The sequence below is a fragment of the Hirsutella rhossiliensis genome, assembly GCF_020360975.1.
Source record: "Hirsutella rhossiliensis strain HR02 chromosome Unknown scaffold00015, whole genome shotgun sequence".
NCBI lineage: Eukaryota > Fungi > Ascomycota > Sordariomycetes > Hypocreales > Ophiocordycipitaceae > Hirsutella > Hirsutella rhossiliensis.
In genome coordinates this window covers 1,277,832-1,300,952 of record NW_025408681.1, presented here as the reverse complement: position 1 = coordinate 1,300,952, position 23,121 = coordinate 1,277,832, and the positions used below count along the sequence as shown (strand labels likewise).

Genomic DNA, 23,121 nt, shown 5'->3' with positions numbered 1-23,121 from the left:
CAATGGGAGAAATCATGGTCAAGTAGAGTCAATGAAGACGGGAAAGGGGGAGCCAGCATTGGGAAGAGAGGTGTTGCGGACAGCTGCTCTACCGTGCTGCCAATCTTCGGCGGTAATTCCATCCCTCAAGCTCTCCACCTAGGCGGGCCACATTTTCCCGTACACATCAATCAGCAGGGAAGCCGCTTTCTCTCCACGCCTCTCTTCGGCGTCGTCTATTTCTCGAGGACCCCCTGCACGGCCTGCAAGACGGTCGCGTGAATGGCCGCGGGGGCAGCGACGACGCCCTTGTTGTTGGCGAGGGTGCGCCCGGCGCCAAAGTCAAGCCTCTTGCCGTGGATGTCGGTGACGTGGCCGCCGGCCTCGCGGACAATGAGGTCGCCGGCGGCGTGGTCCCAGATCTTCTCCTGGTAGGTGGCCTTGACGGGGAGGCGCAGGTAGATGTCGCCGGCGCCGCGGGCAATGGAGCCGTACTTTGCCTGGCTGTCCATGCGGACGCTGGGGCGGGTGATGCCGAGCTTCTGGGAGATGAGGGCCTGGTCGTCGTGCGCAGAGTGGGCGGCCTCGAAGCTCTCGCAGAATGTGGCCTCGGCCAGGTCGCGGATGGGCCGCATCGCGATGGGCTTGTCCGTCGGCGCCCCGGCCGACTGGGCAAGGGCCCGGCTGGAGGCGCCGTGGCCTTGGACGGCGGAGAAGAGGACGCCGTGGCTGTCGTCGTCGGTCTGGTTGGCGCCGATGTCGGCCGTCAGGCGCGCGGCGTCGTCGACGGGGAGGTTGGGGCAGCCGAGGACGCCGACCTTGACGTCGCCGTCGACCAAGAGGCCGAGGCAGACGGCGTACTGCCCGCCGCGCAGGAAGCCCTTTGTGCCGTCAATGGGATCGATGGTCCAGATGCGACCGCGCGAGCCGCCCTTGCTGTTTCCCAGGTCAATGAGCTCCAGCATGGTCTCGGCATCCTTGACGGGCCCGCCCAGGACCTCGCGCTCGGCCTTGTCGTCATCCAGCTTGGTGTCACGGACGAGGTTCCAGATCTGCTCGCGCAGCCCAGCGTCCTGCCGCAGCCGCGCCGCCTCCTCCTCGGCCACAATCTCGTCGGCGGGGAAATTGTGCCGCAGGGCGGCCGTGATGAGGGCCTGGGCGCCAAAGTCGCCAATGGTGACGGGCGACTTGTCGTCCTTGTCGACGGTGCCCTTTGCCTTTTCGCGGAAGACGCGCCGGGTGAGCAGCGAGGCGCGCTGCACTGCCAGCTGCGCGACCCGCAGCTCGCGGGCAAAGGCCGGCGCTGACGAGGAGGATGAAGACGAGACCATCGAGGAGACGGGACGTAGCAGCAGGAGGTGGCTCGAAAGCTGCCGCAGACGTGAGGCGGCGACGGCGGCGACGTGGGGGGCGAGGAGAGCCACGGCGAGGATGCAGAGAAGAGACGAGAGCACGAGGGAGGCCAGAGAGAGTCTGCGCTGGGGACGAGGAGGGGAGGGTTGCGAGGGGCGCCGGTGGGGAGGAGCGGGATGACGGCGACGGCGGGGGACACTGGCAGCAGGCATGCAATGCAGCGTGCAGCAAGCGAGCTAGAGAATCGCAGATGGTCGCGGGTCAATGGGTTGATTGGTCAAGGATTGCGAAACAGATGGCTTGAAATCGAAGAAAGAGGGAAGCATCCGTCGACGAGTCCGGAGAAGGGCTCCGGAGCCCCTCCCCCACACACGCCGCCGCCGGAGGTACGGACGCCGACAAGCCGACGAGCGGGCCGAGGCGCCGACTTTTCGCCCCCTCAACATTCTTCTCTCTCGTCAGCCATACATACAGCCCACCCCAACGCATCGCGAACCACCTTCACCATGCCCGCGCCGCCCTCCACGCCCGCCCACCTCCGCGCCCTCTACCGCGCCCTCCTTCGCGAACTCCCCGCTCGTCCCACGGCCGGCACCAGCAGCCCCCTGCACAGCACCTCCCGCTCGCCGCTCCACGCCCGCATACGCGCCCCCTTTGCCGCCGGCAACATCAGCAACGGCGCTGCCGAGGCCGAGCAGCTCGTCACATATCTGCGCTCGCAGCGCCAGTACGTCACCCTTCTCGAGCGCTACAATCCGGGCATGGACATGGACGAGGAGGAGCGCGTGCGCCTCTCGGCCCGCCGCGTCGGCATGGAGATGCCCGTTCTGCACAGGCCCGGTGGCGGGAACGAGTGAGCGACGCGGCTGCGCAACTTTCGAAAGAGCCAACGGGGAGAGGAGGGACGTACACCTATTATTCGAGACTTGATTTCGTCGCAAAGCTCGTCGGCGTCGTCAACGACGTGGACCCAGACTGGCTATCGGCAACCACAAGTCTGCGGCTTGAAAACAGCCTCGAAGCCCTGCAGGCAGGGCCTGCCTCGAACAGAAAGCGAACATCGCCGACACGCCGTTCGCTTGCTCTTGGGCCTATCGTCCAAAGTGACAACCAAGTCCATGTACAAGGCCATCTACCAACGCCGCGCAATTTTGAGAACAGTCAACATAGTCCAGCGCATCACGCACCCGTTTCACTTCATATGTGGCTCTGCATGGCATCCATGGCTACCACTCTCAAACAATGCGCGAGAGTATTCTTCAAATCATGACAACACCACTTCGCCTTCGCAAGTACCAGACGTGCCTGTGGGGGTATCTACTAAAATCTCACATGACCAGTTCATACTCATAATAAAAACCGTGCTCGTCCTTCTGCTCAGCTCGCCATCTCATCTGTCTTGTGCGTCATGGCTGCCCGCCGACTACATTGCCCCGAACCCTGCCGACTCCTCGAGCGTCTCGTCCCAACCGCCACTCTGCAGCAGACACGCGCCGATCCGCTCCTTGACGTTCTTGATGCCCTCGCCTAGCGCACTGTTCCACTGTTCCTGCACCACGCGTACTTTTTCCTTGAGGTCGTCTGTCAGGCGCCTGTTCTCGCTGTGCCGCATTGCACTGGCCTGTTTTCCGCCATCCTCGGCATCCAGGGCGGTTCCATCAGCCGCCTCCACCCGTGTGGCTAGCACCCTGCCGTGCGCGTTCACCACAGCCTCCTTGACTTCATGAAGCAGGCACAGCAGGTTGGTATGCGACTCGATGAACTGATATGTGCTCTTTTCCGCGTGCTGCAGCAAGCTGTATAGGTACTGCAAGGGGTGGTCGTGGTATGAAGGGTTTTCTGCCAGTTCGGATGGGGGGATCTGGACGCTAAACACCCCTAGGTTATCAGGGATGCCGTCCAGAAGCTGTCGAAGCGGCGGGGCAATGTCCCAGAACGCAGATAGCTGCAGGGCCACGCCACGTTCGACGGCTTCTTCCACCGCCGTCTGCAAATCTCGCGCGCGATCCAGCATTTCGTTGGCATAGGCGTGAGCTCGCTTGGCCGCGTCCTCGGCAAAGAATGCTTCGGCCAACTTGAGCTTCTCAGCGTTGCCCGAAAGCTTGTACGGAGCCACGACAACCTCGCGATAGCGCCGGTTGCGGTCCGAGATGATGTCATATATGGCCCGGTGGAGAGTCTCACGCGTCTCGAATATCCACTTGAGCAGCGTCAGCTTCTCCAGGAGCTCTGGCCTATCGTCCCCTTCCTCCTGGGGCATGTCGGCGTCCATTTGTCCATTGTCGAATAGGTGCCGTGCCAGATCATCGAACAATTCCGTGGTGCGGGAGATGCGTCCGGTCAGCAAGTCGTTCAGAGGCAACACGACTTCGTTCTGGAAGTGTTCGTATTCCGTCTTATCCAGCTCCTTTTTCTTGCCCCTCTCCTGCTCTTGCGAATCCGCCTCGATCGCGGCCGCGTCCGCGTAGTCCAGATTTCCTGCAAGGATTTCCTTTTGGAGATTGGCCCGGAGGGACTGCTGTCTCTCTGACGCAGCCTGCGAGAAGCCTTCGCGACGCTTAGAGCTGGCCACGGCGAATCGCTCCTTAGCCTTGTCAATTTCAGCCAGGTCGCTCATCGAGCGCACAGAGCTTCGCATAGCAGCCAACTCGGGATGATTGTTGTTCACCGCAGGGTGGTGGCGCGGGTACGGCGGAGGCAACGTCACCAGCCGGGACACGTCCAGTGACTGGGGCTTCCTGTTAGATGCCGGAGGTATGGTAGAGCTCGCCGTCGCGGTGGACAACCGCCTCAATGGCTCTGGCGCCCAGGACTGGTCTTGGCGAGCGTGCCAATCTGCCTTCTCGGGCGGATACTCGCTCGGCAGTTGGCAGCACTCACTCTGTCCCCCTTGTCCCCCCTGTTCCCCCTGCGCCATCGAGTCCTGCTCTTCTTCCACCCACTGGTTCTTGGGAACTCCCATATACTTTGACTCGCGCTTGGATCTTTCAATCACCCGACTCTGATCGTCTTGGGAGCCCGATTCCCACCAACGGCTGGGGGGCCGGCCGCGAGAGCTGCCCCTCTCGTAATTCTCGCTAACGCTCATGCTGAGAATAGGCGAGAGCGATGGCATGTAGTTTGTCGCCCTGTTGGCGTTATTTGGCGCCCAGTCGTCACTTGGCGTGACCGGTAGGTTGGCCGACGCCGGGGCTGAGTTGGATAGTCCATCGGCGTCAAACTCCAAACTACCCGCAAGATCGTCCCCTGGCGAAGGATTTGGACCTGCTGAAGAGGCGGGGGTCCATTCACCCCGCGAGGTTCCGCGCGCGTGGCCCGTCGGGGCGATCAACATCGGCCGGAACAAGTCCCGCGTCAAGTCGAAGATCTCCGAGCCCATTGCTCCGATGGCAGTGGAATATCTCTCTCGCCGAATCCTCGACTCGCTAACAATAAAGTCTGCAAATAGGCGGACTCGCTCGGCATCCATGGAGGCAGCCGCCTCTCTCTCGGCAAAAGCACGGAACCGCTCAACGGCTGCGGCGGCAAACTGATCGGAGCTCTGGGCCAGGACTAGGTGCCGGGACGCAGGCGATTTGTTGGACGACAGACGAACGCCATCACGCGGTCTGGAGCTTGACGCAGATCGTGTCTGAGGCGGAGGCGTAGGCAGCGCTCTGGGTGCAACAGAGCCGGAGCCATCCGATGGCTGACTTGCTTTGGCTGGATAAGGGGAGAATGGTGGAGTTGCCGTGTCGAGTCGAGGTAGCCGAGCGGAACCCGGAGCACGAGGGGTCAAGGTGCGAGGTTCCTGCTTCCTGAAGGACGATGACGGTTCGCCAGCATGGAGAGGGGCGACCTGAGCCTTGCCACCGCTGCTGCGAGGGTTTGATCTCGTGGTGGCGGGGCCGCAGACAATTGGGTCCGTGGTTACCACAATATCCGAAATCTGGTTTGGCCTCGATGCGGCGTCAACCAATCCGTGCGGCGAGGTGGGATTCCGATGTCGGCTTTCCGCTCTTCTCTGAATAATTGTCTTATCGTGACGTACCGCTCCGGCTCGGTTCAACACCCCACATGCACTTGGCGATGATGCCAGCGGCTCGGCGGCGTCTTTGTAGCTGGCGGCGGCCTGCGGGTCAATAGTGAGTTCCCGCCCCCGGACCCTTTCCAGCAGACAGGGCTCCACGTCCTCGTTGACCCAATCGGCCGGCGTTGGGGGGACCGGTCCCAAAGACGAGACCCCGCTGGGTGGTTGACGGCGCGTTGGAGGCGAAATGATGGGGATAGAGTTTCTATTTGCGCTCTGGACGCTCTGCGATCTCGGCGGCGGCGGACCGGGTGGCGGCGGCGGCAGCGGCATCGTGTGCTCCCATCCCGGCCGGGAAGTGGACCGGGAACGGGCCGACGGCGGAGTGTCAAGTGCGCCGGTGGAAGCGGCGCGGCGCGCTGCTGGCGGCCCGGCCTGTACGGCGATGGGGGGCGAGGCCATTCGCTCCGGGTCCGGGGGTACCGTCGAGGTGCCCAGGGTCCTCCCTAGCGGCAGCACGGGCGGCAGCGGGTCTGGCGAGCTTGCGAGCTGATCATCATGGTCCCTCCGCCTGCCCAACAGAGGCAGGCCGAACCGGCGCTCGCGAGAGCATCCTCTCATGGCCGTGTCAGGAGGGGCCGGAAACCCATGAGCGACCTGGGGCTCGGGAGAGGGCCATGGCCGCATTGGCACGGTTGTTGGTACATTCCGGGGCGAAGTTGACTCCACGGCGTGCTCGAACGCCGTGCTTACCGGCCGCTGCCGGCGCGTCCTCGGCGGGCTGTACGGAGGAGGGGGAGGGGCCGAAGCTTGGGTTCAGTTAGCAGGAGAGATACATGGAAACCGAGGCTCAGGCCAGCCATCATCACCTTGAGAGTCGTGTTCGAGCTGCCGCGACCGTTCCGAGTTTGGCGGCGGAGTCGATGCAGGCGGCGGTGATACCCATTCCTGGGGGTTGTAGGGTTGTATGAGGCCGCCCGACGTGTTTGCCGAATGGATGTGCGAGGAGGCCATGGACACGGCAGAAATGGGTGTGTGGAGATGGTTGACGACATGAGATGGCAAAGAGCTCGTCGTGAGAGGACTGAGGCCATGACGCAGGCGTGCTGCTGGGTCAACAGGAGACACCATAGTGCATGGTTTGGGTCAAGGAGGCGCCTCAGATGGCCCGCATTTGCAGCGCTTCTCCGACGCAGCAACAGAGGTTCAACGATAGGCTTTGGGGGAGAATGCCGATGAAGCACCGGCAGGCGCGAACAAGATGCCTTGCCTCGTCGTTAGACAGGCGCCCCAAGCCGAGGCGATCAAGGGCGAGAAACTATCTCGAGCCCATCTATCCGTATATACGACGGACGGTGGGGAGCGCGGCATGCATGCGTGGCTGCTGCTAATGAGATGGCCGGAGGCGAAAAGTAACGAATGGGAGGTCGGCAGGCAAAGCGCCCAACGAGCAGATCGACGGCTATGAAGCACGAGAAGAGCGGCTGAAGCGACGGCGGGCAAACGAAGGCATGCGGGGAGGAAGAAGAGGAGGGCAAGGTCCAACCAGATAACTAAGGTGACGGCGGCAGCTGTCTCGGTGGTGGTGGTGGGCGGGTTAAGGTTAGGCAACGAGGGACTTGTTTGGCCAAGGTGTCCCGAGTATCTGAGTAGCCCTCCAAAGGTTCCTTGCTTCTTGATCCAGGTACCGACTTGGGTTGCCGTAAGTGGAAAGGTCACCATGTCCAGGTCACACGTGTACAACCCAGCGAGAGCGCTTTCCAGCTCGCCTTGCATTTCGATACCAGGAGACGGGAAGCTCTCCTAGTACCTCGCCAGGTACAATGGTCTGTAGGTCGTAGCTGCCGCGGGTGCTACTAGTAATTTGGTGCGTAGTGTGTAATTACTGTGGTAGTCAACTTGGAAGATGGCCAAGGTCGTACTGTGCAAGAGCGGCTAAGCTCTTTCAGGCTTCCCCCAGTGCCTCACGTACTGTAAGCTGCTCGTAATAAACTTGCTGTGGGTGATGACAGGTAGCCCCCGGTGTGCTTGCATGATGCATCGTACAACTTTGACTGTTCAAATCATGTGCTTGTTACTCGTTGTACCCATGGGGCAAAGGAGAGAGACCAAGGATGCCCATATGTCGATGGCAGATGTCCTCAAAGAGCCGCCTCCAATGCTGATGAGGGGGCGGGATGGTACGGAGCAGGACAGTACTGTGCAGTACCTAGGTAGCTTTGAAGTTTGAAGCCGCAACACCATGTCGTCGTCGTCGTCCAAGAGGGATGCTGTAACACGGCCCCTGTTCGTGCGCGCCAAGTGCTTCTTTCAGTCAGGTAGCTCCCTCCAACGTGGGCTGATTCGCAGGGATACATCAACTGCTGTGGACCAAGCAAGGGCCCAACTGGCCCGCCTCGGGGCCGTCTGTTCTTTGCACGCCATTGGGTATCACGAGGCCTTCTTGCGCCTTCATAGTCCTGTGACTTGCTGCTTGGAGAGCCACTGCAGAAGAAGAGTCACTCGCCTATCGACGGACATTCACTGATGACTTCGCAATGGAAAACAAAGGACTTGGTATAACGTGAGAAGTCCCGCAACCCCCTCAGCGACTGATGAGGAAAGGCGTTTCAGAACTCGTCTCCCGTTGGTGTATCTGGTTCCTGAAGTGGGTGACCATGTTCATGGACTGGGAGCCAAGCTGCATGATTGGCCGCTGGCTGACGGGTACATGCAAAGAGGTTGGCGGCCGGCGCTTAATAGCGTCTCCGTCCAAGACACCCTGCTTGCAGTCCGGCTGTCGAGAGCATGTACTATTATTACAGGAACAATGGTCAAAAACTCAAGAGACGAAGAGACGGGCTGAGGCAGCCCTGCCTACCTGAAGCCTCGTCTCGCCGCCGCTCTTGTCAGCGCGATGCACTCCCTAGGCTTCAATCCCATCCACCTGGCCGCAATAACGACGGGGTATCAAGGCGTCTGCAGCTCCACCCATCTCGTCAGCTACGCGCCGAACCCTGCCTTTGACGTCCTATGGCTACATATTTCTGCATAGTAGTCCCATGCGGCTCGCATGAGCCAAGCCGCGGCGGACCTAGCTGGAGCGGCCCTAAGGGTTCTATTTCGGTTACGCTGATGCCTTGAGAGTCGACTGTCTGCTCACGGCTCGATGACTTGCTTGGGCCAGGGCAGCAAGAACATGATGCCTTGTCAAAAATGACATTCCAATCACTGTATTCGTACCAAGCTGCAGAGTCACAGGTTCAGCATGCAAACTGACTCCCCCCACGCAAAGGCGTCAACTTACCAATGGGTGAGGTCGTGGATATTTATAGAAAGAGGCGCCTGCCGTCTGATATGCGGCTGCATCGCCCAGTATGCAAAACTGCGGCGCGTTTACTGTACAGGTGCTTTCAGAAGTCTTTCTGGGCGGCACAAGCGCCATCAGTGAACCCCGTATCCGTACTTGATCCTGGCTGCGTCTCCGTCTCCGTCTCCATTCTGCGAGCCGTGTTGCAGCAATATCCGACGGGACTCGACAGAGAGCAGGTGTCTCGAGAAACGTCCTGCGCAGATACGGTGCATCTCGTTCAGCGACAAGATCCGGCCGGGTACCAGAAGCTGGCGGCTTCATCGGTAGTTTCCGTGGCTGGAGGCCAACTCTGTGGCGATCAGCACCCAAAGCTGCCGATCTATAGAAGCTTAAGTTGAACTCGCGCCATCTGCTTCGGCAAGACTGGCATTGTTAGTCTTGGGGGAAGCTGGTCAAGGTCTGGAGGAGCCATGGCTGGCACCGAGCGGCCGTCAAATGCACATTCGAGAAGCCCCCCAACAATGACTGCCCATGTTAGGCAAGCTTAACGAACGCTGTGCTGAGCCAACAACATCTTCGCGTCACCGAGGCGTCCTTTGAAGGATTCTTGCGGCGGCTTGGAAGGAAGGCTGGGCTTCGTGAGTGGGACAGGGCAAGGAGCAGGTACCAAAGTACTTGGTACCTATTCCGTGCCTACGTATCCGTAAGGTACCTAGCTAAGGTAATTAGGCACATGCCCGAAGCTCGCTCCCCGCTTTTCTACGGTGCAGTGTGGGGTGCACAAGCTCTTGCGAAATTCTAGAGGATTCTGAGCTTTTCTGCTTCATCACATTTTTTTGCGCCTCAACAACCTCCTCCCTGCCCTCCTTTCACCACCACCCGCCCTCATTGCTTGCCCACCGAGAAGCATCGAGTCTCTCTGCTCGCGACACACCTGTGAGTCCTACTGCCCTTTCAACGGACACATCTTTTCCGCCGCCATCTTTACCATGATGAGACTCCAGCTGGCACCAGTCATAGAGTGACTTGTACTCCCTTTCATTGATGACTCAAATTGCTGTGGTCCTTAGACCGCCTCTGATAAATGGCAAATCTCAATTGCTTTCTGACCTACGCACTCGTTGATCGCATTGTGGCACGCACAAGCTGACGATTGAGTACCTTTGGCAGATTCTGCTCTCCTCTTCCGCAGGCTTACCTCGGGCCGTCACGATGGTACTGCATAACCCCAACAACTGGCATTGGGTCAATAAGGATGTGTCTCCGTGGGCGAAGCAGTGGTTCGAGGACAACCTGACCAAGCTTGATGTCCAAGATGGCGATATCGAGGCCAAGGTTAGCCGGATCCAGAGCATGGACGGCGATGTCGATGTCAGCCAGCGGAAAGGCAAAGTCATCACCATCTTCGATGTGAAGCTGGTTCTGGAGTATACAGGTAAGCAACGCAACGCTGCGCATCCTAGAGCTAGACGCCCCCCTGCTAACACCCACCACAGGCTCGGCCCCAGACGTGGATGAAGTGTCGGGAACCATCACCGTGCCTGAACTAGCACATGACACAGACGAAGACGAGTACGTGGTACGTTTTCAGCGCTCAGGTACCTTATAGCCCTGGCACCGCAAGTGCATGCATCTGCAAGCCTCTCTGCACCTCCTACTCCCCATTGTCCGCACCCTTGACCCAGGCTACTCCCTGCTTTACTCGGCTGCTGACTGGGTATGGCCAGTTTGATGTCGACATCTTCTCCGAGTCAAAAGAGAAGCAGCCAGTCAAGGATCTCGTCCGGTCAAAGCTGGTTCCTTTGCTGCGAAAAGAATTTCAAAAACTTGCCCCGGCCTTGATTGCCGAGCATGGCAAGGATATCCAGCACGCTTCTGGTTCAAATCCGTCCAGCGGCTTCTCAACGCCCAAGCTCCATCCGGAGACGTCGTCTTCCAAATCCTCGCAGCCAACTAGCGCTCCAACCAGCACCAGTGGCATCGTCAACACTGTCACGGTGACCGACAACGAGGAGTTCCGAACAACCGCAGAGGAGATGTACCAGACCTTTATAGACCCTGGACGGCTAGCCGCCTTTACCCGCTCACCTCCGAAGCTCTTCGAAGGCGCCAAGAAAGGTGGCAAGTTCGAACTCTTTGGTGGCAATGTCTCTGGCGAATATCTAGAGCTGGAGTCGCCGACCAAGCTCGTGCAGAGCTGGCGCTTGAGCCAGTGGCCTGCCGGTCACTACTCGAGACTTCAGATCGAATTCGACCAAAACGACGTGGACCACGTTACTGTCATGCGCGTGACGTGGGAAGGTGTTCCCGTGGGTCAAGAAGAGGTGACCAAGCGGAACTGGCTTGAGTACTACGTTAAGAGCATCAAGCAAACCTTTGGGTGAGTCCCAGTGTACCCCTGGTGTGTATGGGCAGAGGGCCAATGCTAACTTGACGTCCTACAGCTTCGGCACCCTTTTGTGAAGCAGTTTATAATATATTAGAAGGCTAGATAGAATCCATGGAAGCGCTCTAGACGAGGGTAGTTGCAAAGGGTTGCTGTTTCTACTGTGGCGGCGGATGAACCAATGTGCCAGCCCCGTTGGGGCTTGAGCAAGGCCTAGATGCGTGTGGATATGACGGACATGAGCGACGGGCTGACGAGAAGCGAATTGAAGTGATTATTACCATCACATCTACTTGATTGTATCCATGCCGTGTGCTAGTGACTGCATAGGTAGCTATTGCGGCGTGCCAATGACTCGACACACTCGACGATGTCTACAGAGCAGTAGGATGCCAGAAAGTAAATGACATTGGCCCGCAATCGCTCGATGGGCAGTCCTATGTGAGGCGCCTTTTTCTTTCCGAAGGCGGATCATCCACTCTGCATCCAAAAGCATAACTGGGGATAAATGAGTCGAGTAGATTGTCCCGGAAGCCCATGTCGTACAGGTTCTCGACGTGTCTCAGCTTCCGAACACGTTCCCATGGGCCCTGCCCCGGCAGACCTGCGTCTCCCGCTGGGGGGTTCCCGTCGGATGTCGCCACGAGTATGTGGGCTGGCTCAACCGGCCATCTTCGGCAAGGAGGCTCAATCCGCCCGTCTCTCTGCCTGCCTGCCGGAAGAAGGCGGCGGAAAGCGTAGCCGTCGTCCATATCCTCCTCGAGGACGGACCACTTGAGGGACTCGTTGGTGGTGGTGCCGGCGTAGACCTGATAAAGGGTATAGAGGAGGAGCCCCCAGACCAGAGGACTCGTGAGCAATGCGAGGAGGGTCGTAGCGCCCAGACGCACGTTCCTTTGTATGGCCCAGGCCCAGACGGCCAGGTAGCTGTTGACAGTCATGTAGGCTGGCTTCCACAAGGACCAGTCCGGGTAGTGGTCCTTCATCATGGAGGACAGGAGCGACAAGCCGAGCAGGCCGCCGTAAGTGGTCAAGACCGCAGTTGAGAACAGAAGCAGGAGGAACCAATGATGGTTGCCGTATCCTACACAGGAATTGATGAAGACGCAATGGTGATCTGCCCTGGCGATACACCGCTTGCAGATGCTGCAATGCTTGGACCTTGCGGGCTTGAGCAGGCGACACGTGCGGCAGATGTTTCCGGGGTGAAACAGGGCGTAGTCGTAGGGGTAGAGCGACATGTGGTGGGCGTAGTTTTCGTGGGTGATGTAGCCTGGGTCGCTGGAACAAGCAAGGAATAGAAAGAGATAGGGCATGAGGACGGCGGCGAGGACACACAGCTTGGTGAACCAGCCGATGAGCGGCCAAGCCTCTGGCAGGTACAGATATTGAGCAACCATGAGGATGGCTAGAAAGAAGACCTAGCAAGGGGCGTGAGCGAGGGCTGCAAGACACGAGACATGCCGGGGAAGACTCACTACCACGGTTGGATGGCGGTCATGCATGACGCAGTTTCCAAACCTCAACAGCGATCTTGACAGCCTGCCTGAAGAGAGCCTGATGTCCAGGGCATACAGGGCGGCGGGTAGGCGTATCCATATCAGCCTGTGCAAGGCGGCTACAGGAGTGCGTCTAAGAAGGCAGCATGAGCATCAAAACATGAGGCGCCGTTGTCACTCACCTGAGGGCGGGCAGCCTGCCGAAAAAGGTGACAAAGACCATGAAGGAGAGACAGAGCACGAAGACTACCGCCCATTTGAGCGTGGCCATGGCGGCGGCCACGGAGACGTAGCCGCACAGGAGAGAGTGGTGGGAGTGAAGCCGAGCCTGTAAATATTAAAGGACATGGAACGAGAGTGCATCAGCCGACGCTACCGATGATTGGACAGTAGACACAATGACATGATGGTTGAGCAACGTCGAGGGGGTGCCAGCAAAGTGTATCCTTGAGGCGCAGAGTCTTGGAGAGTCACGAGCACCAGCCACTCTGGGGGGTGACCTTTTGCAGTGACTACTGAGCCTCATGAGGCATGGCCCCGAGATGAAGCCTAAATGGGGGGTCACGGGTGCCACGTGACCGCGCGACCACATCACGCGTCTCCGGTGGGCCTGGCTTTGAATTAGCACACCATTCAGGGAATGCGGGCGCTCGATATAGACCCGTTGATCGGTTGGAGAAAATGACAAGCACGGCGTTTCCAGGCCGTATCTTCAACTCATGCTGACACTGCGCGCATCTAAGCCTCTCGAAATCTGACCGCGCCCCGCCCTGCTTCGAATCGACCGTTGACGCGCATCGGCATGGCGGCTTCTGGCGTCACATACGACGGCGTGCCCAGCGCACAAGGCGGCAACATTTTCAAAGACATCAAGTTTTGGGTCTCTCATAGAGTCCCCCAGAGACCCGCCATTCTCGGCCATATCACGGCAAGCTCCACTTGCAGCACTTGCTCCGCGGACGAGACGGCTAACTTCTGCTCAAGAGCAATGGAGGCGTCATCAAGCCACTGGAAAAGGACGCCGACATGCTCATAGCCGACTGCGCGAGAAAGGACGCCCCTGCCGACTCGTACTCGTGGAAATTCATTACCGATTCCATCGCCAAAGGCATCATCCAGTTAGAGGATCGTTATTGCATCGGGGTCAATCGAAGCGAGCCAAGGCCAGCAAGGCCAGGACGCTCGACAAAGTCAACAAGAACGCCATTTACGCTTGCAGATGACGTTTCCCTGGCCAGATGGGTGCTCTCATTCAGCGGCAATCGTACGGGAAACGCAATCTACCTGGAGTTTGAGGGAAAGGTATGTCGTATCGCCTTTCGCCGTCTTGGCCCAGCCTACTGATACCACCTAGAACTCTCGGCACACGTGGCAGTCGTGGAGGAACAGGTATATGAAGGCCCTGATGCCCAGAGGAGAGGACAGTCTACGGAAACTGGCAAACCAAGAGCTGCCCGCGGGTGACCCAGAAGAGTCCAGAAATGCGCCCCGGGCCAACCAGGGACCGAGCAGAGTCGGAAAACCCAGTGTCAAAAGTCGCCAAGACCGAACACCCGGCCCTGCAGCTCCTAGAGCCTTCCTCTCCTCACCTGCACAGGCTGCTACAAGAACCCCGAGAACCGCCTCTCCCATCGGGAAGGAGAAGGTTCCGCCTGACAACCAAGCACCTCCGCCCGCGAGTCCCGAGACTCGAGAAGACGATGGCTCTTTTGTTGAAATCCAGTCATTTTACGACAACTTGCACATGTTTCGCGAAGAAAACAACTTGGAAACCCAAGACGAACATAAGATTGGACGCAAGATCGTCGGCCTCTGGGAACTTAGCGCGGCAGCCCTCAAGCAAGACGTGCCTCGTGTCTCACTGGATGATGTGGATTGGTCCCTGGTCGCAAAGGACTTGGGTTATGATCCTGACCTGGAACATGAAGTACCTTTCGAGCTGCGGCAGTGCTTCGAGGCCAACCTCGCGGAATTCTGCGAAGCAATGGAAAGCTTCGACGGGGATGCCGACGAGTCTGACCAGGTATCCGAGTTGGCTTCCCCGCGGCAAGCACACCGAGGACTCGGGAATGACTTGCAATCTTCGCCTCTTGCGCAGGTCGTTGGCAGGAAGCGGTCGCTGGATTCTGGGCCGTCTTCATCCGGACGTACCACCAAACGAAGACGAGGCCCCAGCCGCGATGTCGAGATCCCTGCAACTCCAGAGGACAAGGTTGGATTCACGGACCGTCGAAAATCCTTGCAGACACAGTCGCCGAGCATTCGAAGGAATATCGTGGCAACCGTGGAACAAGCTCGAGGCGCCGGAGCATCCCGTCGAGTGCCATCGCGACCGAGCGCGCAGCATGCAGACGAGCGCGCAATGTCGACCGAGCGTGGCGCGGGTTTTGAAAGTCAAGCTCGACCATCGGCAGATTCGGAGGCGCCGCAGGACCAGGACGACATGACGCCCTCACAGCAGCTGCATTTCGAGGAGTTTGACTCAAGCCCAATCCCTCTGCACATGGCGAACGGACGCAGCGACGCCGCATTGGAACCAGCAATGGGGACTCCTCGTCCTCGGCACACGGCAAACGCTGCTGCCTTGACTGCTGGACCGCAGGCAAACACAAAGGCTTCGAGACGATCCCTGCCAGCATCTTTCGGTGCGCCCGCAAGCCGAGCTCTCGGGAGACCTGCCGACGAATCTGCAGGACCTCATCGACAATTCCAGGCACCGCCAGCGGCCGAAAGTCGGAATCCCCCAAGAGAAGGACCCAAGAGAAGCCGAATAACAGAGCACGTTGAATATTATGAGTCCCTCGGTTACTCGAACCACATTGTCGTCGAAGCCCTGAAGCGCACGTCGATGACACCAGGCGGGCTCGCTCCTTTGGTGATGCAGAGCCTCAAGGATGGCCAGGGCGTGCCGACTCACCACCAAGGCGTCTGGACCGACCGAGATGATAAAGGCCTGCGGATGGTGGACAATGTCAATGTCAAGGACGTGGTTTCGACGCCCAGGGAGTCGAGGAAGGCGAGCAAGGAGCTTGCGCGGCTGACCCAGAAGCACGGCCTGGAGGGCATTCAACTCCGGCGGCTGTTTTTGGAGGCAGATACGGCCGGTGAAGACTGAGGCTTATAATCTGATTATGGAGTAATGGGGATTTCGAGGTGGACTGCGTTGGCATTGCTAAACGTCTTGGCGAGGCGAGGCTTGTTGCTCGCGTACATGTAACCTACACATTCAGATTCTGATGGCATCGTCTGCTTTGGTTCCCTCATGCTCGTCACGCCGTCTTCTCATCTCCCACCCCCCGGCCCGCCACCTGCTGCATCCTGGCATAGTGCCACCCTTCCTGGGCCATGTCCCTCCGCACCCGGTACACATCCTCGGCCGCGTCCAAGACACCAAAGTCGACAGTAACGACGCTCATGCCCTCAGCCGCGTCAAGCCTCCCCAGAGCGCCCTGCAGCGGCATAGCCAGCTGGCTGCGGCCAACGTACTCGTTGCCGCGCGCATCAGTAGCGGCGGCAGCGGTGGCGGAGTCGGCGGGGGCGCCGACGTTGACGAGCACGACGGCGCAGGTGTTCTCAAACGCGCGGGCGACGCACACGCTGTCGAGGAAGACGCGCTCACAGGCCGGGTTGATGGCGGCGCCGGCGTCTCCGCCGTCCGAGGCGAGCCAAAAGGCCGGCACGATGATGACGCGTGCTCCTCCTCCTCGTCCTCCTCCCAGGGCGGAGGGGGCGGCGACGAGCTCGCGGAAGGCTTCGGGGAAGGCTAGGTCCCAGCATACGAGCAGGCCCATGCGGCCCCAGGGGGTGTCGAAGGCGGTGTGCGCCGGGTGCGGGCCGGGGGCGACCAGGTGTGGGCGCTCGGGGTGCCAGAGGTTCTTCTTGACGTAGCGCGCGAGCAGGGCGCCGTCTGGGCCGATGAAGTAGGCCACGTTGGCGAGTCGCGGGACTGCCGCCGCGGCCGCGCCTTGGCCGCCACCCTCATCATCGTCCGCCTCCTCCTCCTCCTCGAGCAGCGTCCCCGGCACAATGGCCACGCACAGCTCCCGCGCCAGCTCGCGGTACCGCTCCAGATAGCGCGCCGCCTCGCGCGCCGCAGCGCGCCACGCCGCCGACGCGGGATCCCAGCCGACCAGGTGATACTCGGGCAGGACGGCGAGCTGGGCGCCGTGGGCGGCGGCCCTGCGGACAAAGGACGCGGCACGCGCAAAGTTGGCTGCCGGCCGGGCGACCTGGTCACACGAGGGCCTCCGAATGAGCGATGGACGGATGCCGGCTTTCGTCGCATGGGACCAGGGCAAAGGGCCGGCTGTCTTCAACGTACCTCTGCGTGGAGCTGTATCAGCGCAATCTTGAGGTGCGAGGCCATGGGGTCGGGTTGGGACATGGTCTCTTCGCAATCCTCGGCCGCTGTTGGGTTTGGGGATGCGAGCTGGATCCGAAGTGTTCGTGCTTGGCAACGTCTCCGCGGGTGAGCCCCCACTGGGGTGCGTTGCGCGGCCAGGCATCTCTACAGCTTGGGAGGAGCATCTACACCATTCACGTTCACAGTCGGATATTTTATGCCGCCGCACGCTCCTTTAGTCAGTGATTGTCAGGCGCTGGGCTCACAGGGCGGTAGCCAAAGGAGAATGCCATGGACAAGCCGATGCTTGATGGATGTGAGGCAAGGTATCAGAGTTTCAATGAGGGAATTGGCGTTCTGGATTCGCGGAGCCAAACCGGCAGACTTCAATATCTCTTGCCTTGGCATGGTCGTCTGCCGCGTAAGAATCCCAAACCTTGTGAATCTCCCTGTTGTCGCTCCTGTCCAAGTACTGACCCAGTCGACTAGCCGTACTCGACAAGTGCTATATGTATCCGTGGTCGAGGGGACCAATATGGTGATTCTCGGCGCAAAGTCATTGTGCCTGACGCCGTAAAAGGAAATCTTGGATTCCGCCTCCATGGCTGCAGCGAGTATGTTTAGGCGCTGTTCGGGGGCGATGTGGTAGACTTTGTCGCCGCCCATGAGGGATTGCAGGCTGACCATTCCATGAGAGCCATCCGCACCGGTCGCGTCGCTTGATAGCCAAGCAAAGCCAAGTTAAAAATCCAAGATCCGTAGTAATTGCGGGCACCATTCGTTCTGGGTCACGGGGGAAAGGGGGGATTATTGACGCTCCGGCCCCTTATGGTGCATGGTCTTCAGTTGCCGTCAAAGTCTCGATTCAGCGCATAGAACTATCCTCACTGCTGAGTTCCCAGCCTTCCCAAATTCAAGGAGCAATGTCTGCGAGATGCCCATTCCCGTAAAATCGTCGAAAAAAGAGTAAACGCCTAACCCAGCTTCCGGATATCTTCTGGTCCAAGACGAACCCAACCCATTTCTCCCATCGAGGGCCAGTGTCCCAAGAATCATTGCTCCGCGCAGCCAATAAACCGTGCTCCATTCGCAACGCTGTGGCGGAGCCTGTTCAATTCCGGCTCGCATGGACCATGGCCTCTTCATCTACGTCGCTGTCATGACCGTGGTGCTCTCGTTTGCAGAAGCCATCGACCTTTCCAACATATCGAGGCCGTACTGATTTGCCACGAAAATCAGAAAGCCCACAGCTTCTCCTGCGCGCAATCGTCAGTATGTTTCTCCAAGTTGTCCAACTAGGGCACTCACCCATGCCAACAAGGACAATGTTTCTGATGGTCGAAGGAGGAAGACCATATGACCCAACGATGAGGGACATGACGGGACAGAAAACATAAGGCCACCATTTGGTCAAGCCGAGCCCCCCAAGCAAGGTGCTTTTGAACGTGACGGCGGTGGCCGAGACTGAGTCCAGGGTCTTCAAAACCTGCAAGGCTTGTTGCTGAGCTTGTTCGAGTCGCTCTTGGTGTCCTTCCTGCTTCACGGTCAAGGCGTTTGCGAGCTCCGAGAGCCTCTGCATGTCCTGCCGTTCTCTTCGTCAGCAGCTTGTCGGAGCTCAATGGCACATGGCAGACTCACAGCCTCGATTCTCTCTTGCCCTCGGGCGATCTCGGCGACTCGAAACTGCGACTCAGCCTACAAAGGTCAGACAGTGGCCGAAGAGGGCGTAATGGGGTGAATAAACGTACAATTTCTCGTTGTAGCCCTGTTGTCGCCGCAATTGCTGCCCCGAGCGTTGTCATGACAGCCCCGACGTCGTCGCCGACCCGTTTGTGGACCAACTGCAGTGCCGACTCGTGAGAGCGCGTAATACGCTCATTGCTCTCCAGTGCTGTTGCAAGAAGCCTCTCCAGCAGCTGTTGCAGTCTCTTGGCGCTCTGCAGCCCGTTGTTTGCACTAGTCGCCGCCTGCTGTCCACCGTCAGTATGCAGCCGACTTTGCCAGGGTTGGGGGCCAAAGACCTGTGTTCCTTGAGACAAGACTTGAGAGATCATCTGCTCGACTTGAGATAGTCCAGACTTGAGGTCGTTTATCTGTGGGTTGATGCTCTCCACGTTGGTGTTGGCGTCTCGAACCATCTTGTTTAGAGCTTCGAGTCGGGCTTCAAGCTCCGCTTCTACCTGCATTGTCAGCCTGTCCATGACCTTGGTAATTCTTTGGAACAAGAGTATGTTTCGGTCTGTGAGCAACTGTTAGCAGTCCATTCCAAGACTCAGCAACGGGGCGGGGGAAAGAGATGTCTGGTCCAACCTTTCTCGTTGTCGGCGCGTGCAGCCTCGCAGAACCTCAACGCCTTGTGCCTGTAGCTGATGAAAGTGTTCCAAGCCGAATCAGATTGACCCAGGCCCTCGAGGCAGCCGTCGATCTCTGCAGGCGAAACGTGAAGGTGCGGTCTGGAGGGCATGCGCATCTCGGCGAGAACTGGTTCTCGGAACTTGAAGCAAGACGAAGGGATGAGAAAGCTACCTCGCTCCAGGTCGCAGATGGCCAGGCTGGCGGCGAAAAAATCTACAAAGTCCCGAGTGGCTCTCCCACTGTCAGTCAAGACGGTCGCTTCGTCCCGGCCGTCCAGTAGCTGACAGTTGTTGACGAGCAGACGCGCCGCAATGCGGTGACACAGAGGCTCAGACTCGAGCTCCTGGAGCTCATCCAGTGCCGTCGTGTACATGTTGGAAGAAGACCTGCCGTTGGATGGGATCTGCTGAGAAACAACGTGGTGGCTGATCTGCGGACCCGTCAAGACCTTTGCGCCTGATTCTCCGCGGTTAGCAGTGGGACCCTGGATGCTCAACACTGACGGACTTACCACGGCTTCCAGCCCACGAAAACGCCTGGACAAAGGCGCCGGAGAGGCAGAGAAGGCAGATGGCTTGCAGCCAGAGCAGAAGCCCGGCTGGCCGTGCCATGTCGAACGAGGGGGATTCTTTGGGCGCGGTGTGAGAAGCAGGCGATTTCGTCTGGTGATCAAGTGTCACCTCCTAGAGCGATGGAGAGCGATGAAAAGCTGTTGTGCCGCCCCGTCACGGAACCGTTGTGAGCAGGTATGCCGTGAAGCTGCAGCTGGTTGGAAGTCGAGGTTATAGAACCGAGGAGGGCGCAGAGAGATGCGTGCCGAGGTGGTGGTTGAAGTTGGAGCGTGGAGCTTCCCCGGTTTCTATTGTTCACGGCTGTCAATAGGCTTGTGAGCAGTGTGTTGAAAGGTTTCAAGTCCCGGGGCCAAGTGACGTCCTCAGGCTCGCGTTCAAGAGCGGTGTGGGTGCGAGGCTTCGGGTGGCGTGAATCATAATGGCTTTCGAGGGCAGGAGCAATGGGCAGCCGGTCCATCGCGCCTTCTGCTTCGAACTTTCCATGCAAGTGGCACTCGGTGCAGGTCGCCAAGTAGACCCTTGCAGCTGGCAGGCAGGCACCGAAGTCCCCCCTTTTGCAGAAATCTTGTCACTGATTTGCATTCATCTACCTCGTTACCGGCTGATTCTTTTGCTGTTCCGGGCTCATCCAGAGGTTCGGCCTTCTCCCTGAACCCCGCCACGCCAAGGCAATGTCGAAAGGGGCACTCCAAAGCGAGCGCGGGCATGACGGTATCGTCGTCTACCGAAGCCTTGGGCGAGTCCTCGATACTGGGAGCGATTCACGGTCGCTTATTGTATCTCGGCAATAGTCCTCTCAGGAGTCTCCGCGCACCCTCGTGTTCAATGGATTCTGACGCAAGATTCTGACCATCTAGCCATTCACTGGGCGTGTCCAAGACGGGCACCGACCGGCAAGGAGAAGACGGCACAGCTAGGGGGGGTGTCGCATTTGCCGGGTGTCGGTCGGACAATATTCTCCAATGCAGCAACATGGATGTCGCGGCAGCCGTCGGCACTGGGCGCCGCTTTATGAGTGTGGCCACGCTTGCGACGGGTCAACAACCAGCCCAGTCAGGGGGCCAACTACGGCGGCGGAGCCACAGGCGCTGGGAGGAAAGGTGGTCCCGCAGAAGGTGCGCTGTTCGTAGCGTCATGTAGGCGTCTGTAGCTGATGAGATGGCTACCACTGTCGAGAGGAACGACATTCTGGGTACTGCACCTGGTAGGTAGGTGATAGGGAAATGTCGGCGACGTAGCAAGGTAGAGAGTACTTGGAGACAAAAGTCCACGTCCGCGAGGATAAACTATAATATCATCCTAGTACTCTCTGCTTCGGCCTGCGGCGCCGAAAATTGAATTGCCAATCCGGCACAGAGCATGCCATGCTATCGTGCCGGGCTCAAAAAGAGCTCTGGAATTTAAAGTACTAGATACAAACTACCCAGCACGTCGCCTTTCCCTTTTAGGCGCGAGCGCCACAGCCCCCCACTTTTGGTCGGCTCGTTAGGCATAGTGGTCGGCTCCTTACTCCGTAGTCGAGGCCAAACAAATAGAAAAGGAAGACAAAAGCCTAATGATAAGTGGAGGCACCCTGACAAGTTGAAAACGCTGGGACAGTGTAATGTAAGCACCGGCTATTTGAACGGCCGCCATCCCTGGCGCGTCCGTCGCTTGCCGTCACCCACCTCTTCCAGATCATCAACTCCCTCGCGGTCTGCTGTCGCCATGTATTAACGTCGTCGCTGCCTCGCCGCCCGTTTCCCCTAAGCAGGCCCAAGGCAGATGCTGTTATTAGACAGTTGCCAGCGAAGTATGCCTTGGGCTCAGAGACACCATTGACCACACCGACTTCTGACTTGCACTTGGCCACCAACTGCCAACAGCCCGATACATGGGGCTTTTCGCAGAGCTGCGCTGCGGCGTCGTTTACGGCCTGCAATTCCCGCTGACCGTCACCCGATAGACGAACCCGGTGCAGTTGTTGGCCTGGAGTTGGCTAAGGCGGCGAGCAACGAGCACCGCATCGCCGCTACCTTCCTCGTCACGGGGGAAGCAGACACCGAGGAGGCCCCTGAAGGCACTCAAACCCGTTCAGCGGACCATAGCCGGGCAGCGCGAGGACCATGTGCATTCAGGTGGACAAGAGATGGGCCTGCGGGCACGTTGGCTATTACTGCATCAAATGGTGCGAGCGGCAATTCAAGGGCTGCAAGGGGACATCTGCCAAGCACGAGATAATCGAGGAGCCCCAACAATGCGGCGACTGCAAGCGCCGCTACACTCTCCCGAAAGGCTTGACGCCTAAACGATGAATGGAATGGGCACAACGGAGAGCGAACGGGGAGTCGAACCGGCATTGCAATTGTAGGCGTGCGTGCAGGACGGGACGGGCTCCGATCTGGTGAATGGCACAAGTCCGTCCTAGCATACTGACGCATTGTTTGCGCAGGACAGCAGGCAGAGACACCCCTACGATTCATAACTACACGGCGGCCAGGGGCTGGGCGCGGACGTGCGAGTGATGCTGGACGACCCTTTTCGTTTCAAGTTTACACTGCACTTGGTAATCGCAAGAGGAAAATGGGTGTGTGCGTGGTGTCAGATGCGGTGGCGGACGTACGAATCGTATGCGATATGTGGCCACGCCCCCTCGTGGAACAAGGCCCGTCTTATCCTGGCCTCGCAAACCCCCGTCTTTGCCGAGGACCTGCTGCGTTCAGGGCACCGGCTGGCAATCTTTACTTTTGGCCCTGACTAATTAACCTACCTTTTTTTGGCTCCCGTCGAGTGGGGCCGAGGACGACAAGACAGATGGTGTCGTGGGGGGGTGGTAAAGAAGCAAGCAAAAAGCACGGTAGAATCTTGGATCTGGCGGTTCGCGACGGGACGCAGCCTCGGAGCCGGTGGCGGCGGAGCCCGCCACGGTCGGCCGGCGGGATACGACGAGGGTGGGCGAGAAGCGAATTTGAACCTCTCAATGAGACCGGGTGCATGTAGGGCGAGTCGGTTCATCTCGGCTCGCCAGAGTACGAATAGTAGACGGAAATGGAGATGCTCCGTATTCTGTACGCAGAGCGCCGATGCCTGCGTGAGTTGCCTGCGTGAGTAGCAGAAGCCTTGTAGTGGCATCGCGTGACACGGCCTGTTTTCGAGAGGGAGGCTGAGGCTTGGTGCAGAGTGTCGGCGTGGCTTTGATGGCCAACATGTCCTGAGTCATGAAGACGAGCCACTGGGTCATTAAGTTACACGCTACGAGAAGTGCACAAAGCCCGTCTCAAGCCTCGGACCCGGCAAACGACATGTCGTTGACAAGTACTCTGTAGAGAAAAATATGACGGACAAGAAAAACAAG

At 58.9% G+C, this 23,121-nt stretch overlaps 8 protein-coding genes across 8 annotated transcripts; 3 read left to right on the top strand and 5 right to left on the bottom strand.

Annotated features, from left to right (window-relative positions):
• Positions 1-215: 215 nt before the first annotated feature.
• On the bottom strand, positions 216-1,310 carry HRG_10365 (inositol monophosphatase family domain-containing protein; the record flags this gene model as incomplete). The annotated part of the gene is made up of 1 exon (XM_044868836.1): positions 216-1,310. The coding sequence occupies one exon, from the start codon at positions 1,308-1,310 to the stop codon at positions 216-218; it is 1,095 nt and encodes a 364-aa protein (XP_044716191.1).
• Positions 1,311-1,838: 528 nt separating this feature from the next.
• HRG_10364 (uncharacterized protein) lies at positions 1,839-2,189 on the top strand (the record flags this gene model as incomplete). Its single annotated transcript, XM_044868835.1, has 1 exon — positions 1,839-2,189. The coding sequence occupies one exon, from the start codon at positions 1,839-1,841 to the stop codon at positions 2,187-2,189; it is 351 nt and encodes a 116-aa protein (XP_044716190.1).
• Positions 2,190-2,755: 566 nt separating this feature from the next.
• On the bottom strand, positions 2,756-6,355 carry HRG_10363 (uncharacterized protein; the record flags this gene model as incomplete). Its single annotated transcript, XM_044868834.1, has 6 exons — positions 2,756-4,070; positions 4,119-5,122; positions 5,171-5,260; positions 5,363-5,998; positions 6,095-6,150; positions 6,211-6,355. The coding sequence occupies 6 exons, from the start codon at positions 6,353-6,355 to the stop codon at positions 2,756-2,758; spliced, it is 3,246 nt and encodes a 1,081-aa protein (XP_044716189.1).
• A 3,490-nt stretch (positions 6,356-9,845) lies between these two features.
• HRG_10362 (activator of hsp90 ATPase-like protein) lies at positions 9,846-11,096 on the top strand (the record flags this gene model as incomplete). The annotated part of the gene is made up of 4 exons (XM_044868833.1): positions 9,846-10,068; positions 10,130-10,212; positions 10,361-11,013; positions 11,078-11,096. 4 exons carry the CDS (start codon positions 9,846-9,848, stop codon positions 11,094-11,096), a joined length of 978 nt encoding a protein of 325 aa, XP_044716188.1.
• Positions 11,097-11,456: 360 nt separating this feature from the next.
• Positions 11,457-12,789, bottom strand: HRG_10361 (DHHC palmitoyltransferase domain-containing protein; the record flags this gene model as incomplete). Its single annotated transcript, XM_044868832.1, has 3 exons — positions 11,457-12,440; positions 12,498-12,651; positions 12,701-12,789. The coding sequence occupies 3 exons, from the start codon at positions 12,787-12,789 to the stop codon at positions 11,457-11,459; spliced, it is 1,227 nt and encodes a 408-aa protein (XP_044716187.1).
• A 531-nt stretch (positions 12,790-13,320) lies between these two features.
• Positions 13,321-15,633, top strand: HRG_10360 (rap1 myb domain-containing protein; the record flags this gene model as incomplete). Its single annotated transcript, XM_044868831.1, has 3 exons — positions 13,321-13,446; positions 13,503-13,820; positions 13,873-15,633. 3 exons carry the CDS (start codon positions 13,321-13,323, stop codon positions 15,631-15,633), a joined length of 2,205 nt encoding a protein of 734 aa, XP_044716186.1.
• Positions 15,634-15,787: 154 nt separating this feature from the next.
• HRG_10359 (carbon-nitrogen hydrolase domain-containing protein) lies at positions 15,788-16,902 on the bottom strand (the record flags this gene model as incomplete). The annotated part of the gene is made up of 3 exons (XM_044868830.1): positions 15,788-16,003; positions 16,064-16,747; positions 16,840-16,902. 3 exons carry the CDS (start codon positions 16,900-16,902, stop codon positions 15,788-15,790), a joined length of 963 nt encoding a protein of 320 aa, XP_044716185.1.
• A 1,104-nt stretch (positions 16,903-18,006) lies between these two features.
• HRG_10358 (tht1-like nuclear fusion protein) lies at positions 18,007-19,826 on the bottom strand (the record flags this gene model as incomplete). The annotated part of the gene is made up of 7 exons (XM_044868829.1): positions 18,007-18,116; positions 18,169-18,442; positions 18,499-18,555; positions 18,609-18,830; positions 18,882-19,099; positions 19,171-19,671; positions 19,727-19,826. The coding sequence occupies 7 exons, from the start codon at positions 19,824-19,826 to the stop codon at positions 18,007-18,009; spliced, it is 1,482 nt and encodes a 493-aa protein (XP_044716184.1).
• Between the last annotated feature and the right edge of the window lie 3,295 nt (positions 19,827-23,121).